Below are 7,129 nucleotides of genomic sequence, written 5' to 3'. Positions count from 1 at the left end.
AGAATGATCCCACGAACACAGAAATATAAAGAAGGCTATATACAGCAACAGCATTTCTTTTTTTTTGTTCTCAGTATTGCTCAGAGGATGACATACTGATTCTAATGCTTTGAACTCTTAGCTTTCATATCTACAGTAGCAATGCAGATACCTTTGGGTCTATTGAATGGAATGCATAACCTATCTGTTAGTTTTTCTGGCACTAAATATCTTGAACTTATCCTGTTCATATAAAACAATAATAAAAGCATATTATCTATCAGATACGTTTTCTTTTCTTTCATTTAAAAGAAAACAGATTTAGCCAAAAGAATTAGAACATCATCAAAAACTTAAAGTTCTCTTCTGTAATTCCTTCGAAAAAAGAAAGCTTATATACTGTATGTATTATATAGATACGTTGTATAAAGTATTACCGTATGCAAAATTCCATTATCCATTACCCTTATTTCTGGGTCTTTTTCTATGCTATGACTTAAAGCTTATAGAAACCTATAATTCAGTTTCTAATACAATTAGAACAGAATATAAGTCGACTGAAAATTTCAATTTAATCAAATACTGTAGATGGAAGTATCAGGCAATAGTCAGAAGGGGAGGCCTTGGCATCTTGATCCAAAAACACTTAAACTGTCGGAATTCAACACCAAATCAATCAATCAATCAATAAATCAATAAATCAATCAATCAATCAATAAATCAATCGAACAATAAAGTCAAGTCAATCAATGAGGAAAGTGGAAGCACCACAAGGAAGCGTGAGACCATAAGAAATGACCCTGGCTTTGAACCCGAGGGAGTGTTTTATTACTGGACTTATGTACATGGGTTTATAATCAGTGCTAACATTCTAACATAAGGGTGTCCATCAGTACACTTTGCAGGAAGACACCCTTGGCGAGAGCTAATTTATTGTCTTGTAGTCGTATCAACTACACTGATGTAAAAATGGAGCAACAGTCTGGTTTGTGTTGCCTGTATAAAATGAGACCTTTCCCCAGACCTGTGCTGTGTCACTGATCGTGTTCATAACTTTCAGGGACAGAATTTGGGGGTTGTTTGGGAATAAGCAAAGTTTTTTTTCTTTTTTGTAAATGGTGTTTGTTGGCTCCCTCCATCAAATACCTAAGCATACTTACAGGGGCGACATTGGCGTTGGATGTGGGAGTTTTCCCTGCGAACCGGGGGCGAACTTTGGTCAAGTCTCCTGACTTGAAAAAGCAGTATATAAGTACAGGCCATTTACCATTTTACCATGCAATGGGGCAGTTCACAGCTGAGTGAATTGGCCAGGGTAAGATCAACATCTCCAGGTGCCCCCTGAGTCCAAGGTTCTAAACCAGGAAAGCGTTGCTTGCCTTATTCAGGTCAGAGTTGGGGTCCTGCCTCAACTGAAAAGCTCAAGTATCTGGGGTTCTTGTTCGTTGGAGAGTGGAGAACAGAGAAGGTTCTCTCCTCACTCCTGACAACCCTGAACCTGTCTTTGGTACAAATAGGCAGTGGAAATGTTTGGGACTTGATGACAAATGACTAAACAGTTGTCCAGACGATAGTCAATGATAGCTTCCACAAGGCTAAGCTACTAAAGAGCATGGCTAAGGTAGTTGAATACTTACAGAATGTTATATTAAAGTAAATAAAAAGAGAAGAGAAGTGGGAGAGCCATTAGCTCAAACAAAACTTTTAGTTTCAATTACTTCTTTAAGCAATGACCAAAAATGTGGATTTTATATTCATTACATCCATTTAAAACCTATAAAGTTTCCGTAGGGTACTGAAATAGAAACTGGAAGGAAGTAAAAAAGAACTTAACAGAAAGGACCCACAAAAGGAAAGAACTGAAGGAAACGAGATGGGAAAAGCATAAGACAAGAAGGAAAAGGAAGAATGAACAACAGTCAGGATTAAGATAATGTCGTGTGAATGACAGAACATGAATTGTTTGTGAATAGGACATATGGAAGGAAGAGGGAACCTAGAAACAAAGGAAACAAGAAATTAATGGGGGGAAAGATGGGAATAAACAACGTACAGACTTAAGGGAGGTACAAAACATGCAAATAAAAATAGGAAGGGCACAAGGAATGAGTGGTGGAAGGAATGGAAGAAAAATGATACAAGAAAAGAAGGAGGGACAAAAGAAACCAAGCTAAGACATTTTTCATAAATGAGTAAAGGAATGGAGAAGGGTAATACATAAGGATATATGTAGATGCAAAAAGAAGAAAGGGCACAAGACCGTAAAGACAAAAGGCAGGACACAAATGAGGAAACAGGAGAAGAAAGGTCTAATAAAGGAACAAAGAAAGGATTTAAAGAAGGAACAACATAAAAGAAAAGATGAGGAAGAAAGAAAGGAGGGTAACATAAGGGAAGAAAGTGTATGAGAATGGAACAACACATGACAACAAGAACAGCCTTGATGCAATACGACACGCGATAGTTTGGAAATACAAATATTTTCAAAACTGTTATTTGTATTTTTCCAGACCTAATAACAGAAAAAAATCTGTCTTATACTTTGCCTGTTCATCCAGACTCCACAGAAACCCTGTTACAAAAGCCAGAGTATCTTCATAGGACCTCTTTCAAAAAAAAGATGCAACTTTTTCTTTAACAAACAGAAAGGTGAGCATTATCCATTGTTATTTAGGCCTTAAATGATCAGTGGCTAAGCTTACACTCTGAAGCCATTCTAGCTTTGCAAGTGGTGGTCAATAGGGCAGATGTAAATGACTATAAATATCCAGGTGTGGGTATTCATTCATGCATTTTTTGCATATAAGTTGGGGATTTATATTACAATTTAATGAAACTTTTTATTGCTTTGAACCACAAATCTGCATGACACACACACACACACACACACACAGATAGTATCTGTAAGTCTCCATCTGAAGTTTCTTGCTGTACCAAGATAACACGTATCTGTCAGCATAGAGGTTCATCTTGTTCCTGCAGAGGTTATTACGACTCAATCGTGGAGCATTTGAGTGAGCGGGCGCAAACAGCACACAGCACTGCAGCGTCCCACTGGGGAGATACAATAATGCACTCCTGAAATATGACACCTATCCTTGGCATAGTGTTCTCACTATGTGCAGTCGTCTATATGATTCACAACGCAACGTGTGAGTGACACCCATCAATGTTGGATCCCTTCCCCAGCATGCATTTATTGTAAAAGAAAGGGTTTATTTAGAAAGTAAGGATTGCACATGTGGATCCTTTTAAAACAGGACGGTGTATGCTAATGTATATACGTCATGCTTAACTCCATTAAATGTGGCAGATTTGGCTCACTGTTTAAATAAGCTCTCCGTAAATGGTTAACAACACACCATGGCTGTAAAATTCAGCTGTCCCATTGATTACGGGGTAATAGCTGGATAGATTAATGTGTTTCTCAGGGGGGTTCCCGCCTCGCCAATGAATCTGAATCACTCATGCAAACACAGCCAGCAGAGCTGCCTTCCTAACCAACAACCCATATTTGTACCCTTATTCATATTTCCCCCTGCCGATTACTGATTAGTGTTTCAGCACGATTCTGCTTGCTGCTGTCTGATGTGAATCTGATAAGACTTATACAGGTTTGAAACCCCATAACTTAAACATATCAAAACAAATCCAAATACAAAATAATAAAGTTTAAAATACCAGTGCAACAAATAACAGAATGTTGTGTTTGTGTGTGTAATGGAGTCTTGCACCGTCGTAACATATTGCAGAGTAAGACAGAAGCTGTGATGGAACAGTGCTCTCAGACCTCATAGGCTCAATATCCACAACCGCCGATAATGTGCATCACTACATCACTAGCATTAAATATTCAAAAGCTTGATACAAGAAAGGTGAAGCCTCACACCTACACTTAGTAAGGCAGAAAAAAAATCTCATTTGTCTGTTAAAGATGATTCATGAAGGTTCTATCTTTAAGTAACAGCTGTCTGAATTTCTAAGCATCTATTAAACCCTGGGATTGCATTCTGAGCTCAGTGAGATGAGAAATTTGAAACCAGTCCACAGGTTAAACTATTCCAACATTTTTTATATATATATATATATATATATATATATATATATATATATATATTTATTTTATTATTTATTTTCCAAAAAACAAATCATGAGATCTGCCTGCAAATCACTAGTGTAATCACACTAATTTTACTTTTACTACTAAGATCGATTTTGAAAGGTTAAACCAAAGTGTGGAAGAATTTCATTCAAATAGCTGCTTAAAACTATATGTGCAACAGCTTACTTACTTACCGCATTACATTTCTGAAAAGCAAAAGCAGTAATGCTCATCCTTGCTTAAACTTAAATTAGATATTTTAGTAATTTTATATCAAAATGTTTTTACAAAAAGACCACACTGTGCTGAAGAAGATTTTATACCATAATGAAAGCATGAAAAAAGTCTTTTTGCAAGAGTTTTCATTTTTAATCATATTCCAATTGTCTGATATGTTTGCTCCAAGCATAGTGATTTTTAACAACACTATACTAAATACAGAGCTGTCAAGTAACAAAGTACAAATACTTTATACAAATACTTACTGTACTTAAGTGCACTTTTTAGGTATCTATACTTTACTCCATTACTTATTTTTTACACAACTATCTGTACTTTCTAATGTACTCCTTATATTTTTAAAACAAATGTTACTCGTTACTCTTGGCTTCGGTTTAATGTTTATAAATATTTATTTCACGTCATGTGCTCCATCCAATGCAGATCATTGGCGCCATCCACATCTAGTGAAAACTAGTGTAATTGGATGAATCATATAACGCAAACACTCATTGGTTAACTAAAGGAAATCATCAGAAGCAAGCAGGTGTTCTTCAAACTGCAAACATAAATTGTCTATGCCATGCTACAATGTCCGATTCAGAAAAAGATGTTGAAATGTCTGAAAGGTCGGACACAGGAGAGAGCGTATCGGGAGATGGAGACCAACAAAATCTCTGTCATCCTTGGCCCTATCTCAAAGAATTTTTCGAAATAATCGAAAAATTGAGCTTTCATTTCATTAATGTATACTTTTATACATTAAGTAGTTTTTGGAGCACATACTTTTTCACTTTTACTTAGTTAAAGAGGTCAAGTTGGTAATTCAAATTTCACCAGTGTTTTTAAACTGCAGTATCTATACTTCAACTTAATTAACAAATGTGTGTGCTTTTTACACCACTGACTAAATATAAACTATTAAAAGTATTGACTACTAAAAGATATGACAAGTCAATTTTATTCATCTTATTTTCATACCTCTGAATTAAAACAACCTTAATCTTAATGCACTTTGCATAAAAAAAAAAAAAATCCAGTTTAGATACAGAAATTTAAATGAAGTAAATTTGATTATAGAGAAACAACTATTGTCAATTAAATACAATACTTTTGAACACGATTACAAAGCAATGCAGTCAAGCTCATTTTATAATTTAAATTGATCAAAAAATGAAAAAAAAAAAAAGAACCCCAGCCAATTACCGTAAATGTCAATATGTAGAACCTCTTTATGTCTCTTTTAAGTACAGCTTTAAGTTACCTGTGATCTAGCTTTTACTGATCCGTGCAAGAATAAACTTATACTGCTGAATAAATGACATCATACCTGCAATATTCTCACACAAAAGTAAATAAATTAATAATAAAAGCCAATTAGCCATCAATTGCTAAGAATGTTCTCCCAAAAGTAAAGGAAGGCTATTCCAGCTGTTAATCCTCTTACCTTGTTATTGATGCACAAAGCAAGGTGCTTTCTCTCCCGAGCCAGACTCCCGCTGCGCAGCCTCACCTCCTCTCCTTGATGCATGTTTCTGAAAAGACATCAGTCAAGTTTAAACACTTTAAACACTCAAATGAACACATCTGGATCAGAGCTTCCTGCAGCGTCTGTTTTCTGTGCCCAGCTGAACCAAACGTCACAGGAGGATCTTTCTATATATCGGTGCATGCAGGATGAGCCTGTGCGCAGAGCGCGTCATTTATGGAAAAAATCCACTCCCCTATAAACATGTGTGATTACAGAGGGGTCTCTGGGTGTGACACCGACCTGTTCGCGCTGTTCCTCAGCATGACGACCGGTTCCTTGGCAGTCAGACGGAGATGAAGTGATCACTTCTGGTGGGGAGCAGCCGGTGAGAGACCAGACTTGGAAGATTCTCGCAGCCAATCGGATGCTGAGCGTGTGCGCAGCGCAGCCACCGCGTGTGTGACGACATCTTTTAACTTGGCAATTCTTTCAACGCAGGCTTAATGATTCTGCTTGCTGTCTCCACAGCATGGGCGGCTCTACACAGGGGCCAATGGGGGCCAGTGCCCCTGTAGATCCTGTCCTGGCCCCTGTACTGAAGACATAATACTCAAAGAAATTCTATTGATGATATGCGCTGGAACAGACATGGTTACTGATTGGTCCTATGGTCCTTTTTTTCTTTCTTTTTGTTTTTCTTTTTCTTTTTACAAATTTTGTTTTACTAATTATTTAAAATATGGGTGGAGCTAGATGGGGGGCCAGGGGTGGCCATGCCCACCCTTAGCCAATCATTGGCCACCCCTACCAATTTTCTCCCTCTAATCAGATGGTGGCAACAGTATTACTCTAAAGTCCAATATTCATTTTTCATGTATTACTTACCTTTTTTTCATATATTCATAATTTCTAGAAAACAAAAACACTGTGGTTAATTATACACATCAATATAGTAACATTAAAGATGATAAGTACAGAATTCATGCTCTAGATTTTGTGTTATATTGGGTAAAGAGAAAATGATGTGTCTCTGCAAGTCATCTTGGTAGTCTTTAGTGAAATCATAGATAAACAACCATTTTAATAAAAACGTATTAAATAATCAATTTATGTAGATATTTGTACTTGTAAATATCAGTTTTATGTAGAATGATTATTGCTAAAAGTAGGTAGGTGATGACAATGGAAAAAGACATACACCCCAGAACTCACACCTTGAAGTATTTTACCCACTATACCTTTTATCTAGAAAGCACGGATGTTTAAATATATGCGTCTATTTGTAAGCAAAGGCTGTAGGAAAGCATAGTTAGTCTTACCTTTGGCTTGAGCCTGGGGTTCTGGTGCCTATCCACTTT

At 36.6% G+C, this 7,129-nt stretch overlaps 1 protein-coding gene across 1 annotated transcript in view; it reads right to left on the bottom strand.

The window, feature by feature from the left end:
• The window catches only part of LOC107081925 (schwannomin-interacting protein 1), a 303,883-nt gene extending 297,768 nt beyond the window's left edge, over positions 1-6,115 (bottom strand). Inside the window, exons 1-2 of the mRNA XM_015370292.1 lie at positions 6,072-6,115; positions 5,748-5,835 (exon numbers count right to left, since the gene is read on the bottom strand). Of these exons, the coding sequence (XP_015225778.1) occupies positions 5,748-5,835; positions 6,072-6,094 (111 nt within the window). The 5' untranslated portion in view covers positions 6,095-6,115. The remainder of the gene's footprint in view (positions 1-5,747; positions 5,836-6,071) is intronic.
• Between the last annotated feature and the right edge of the window lie 1,014 nt (positions 6,116-7,129).

Source organism: Cyprinodon variegatus, unplaced genomic scaffold (genome assembly GCF_000732505.1).
Source record: "Cyprinodon variegatus isolate N-32 unplaced genomic scaffold, C_variegatus-1.0 Scaffold44, whole genome shotgun sequence".
In the NCBI taxonomy this organism is placed as follows: domain Eukaryota; kingdom Metazoa; phylum Chordata; class Actinopteri; order Cyprinodontiformes; family Cyprinodontidae; genus Cyprinodon; species Cyprinodon variegatus.
This window is presented reverse-complemented; position numbering and strand designations above follow the sequence as displayed.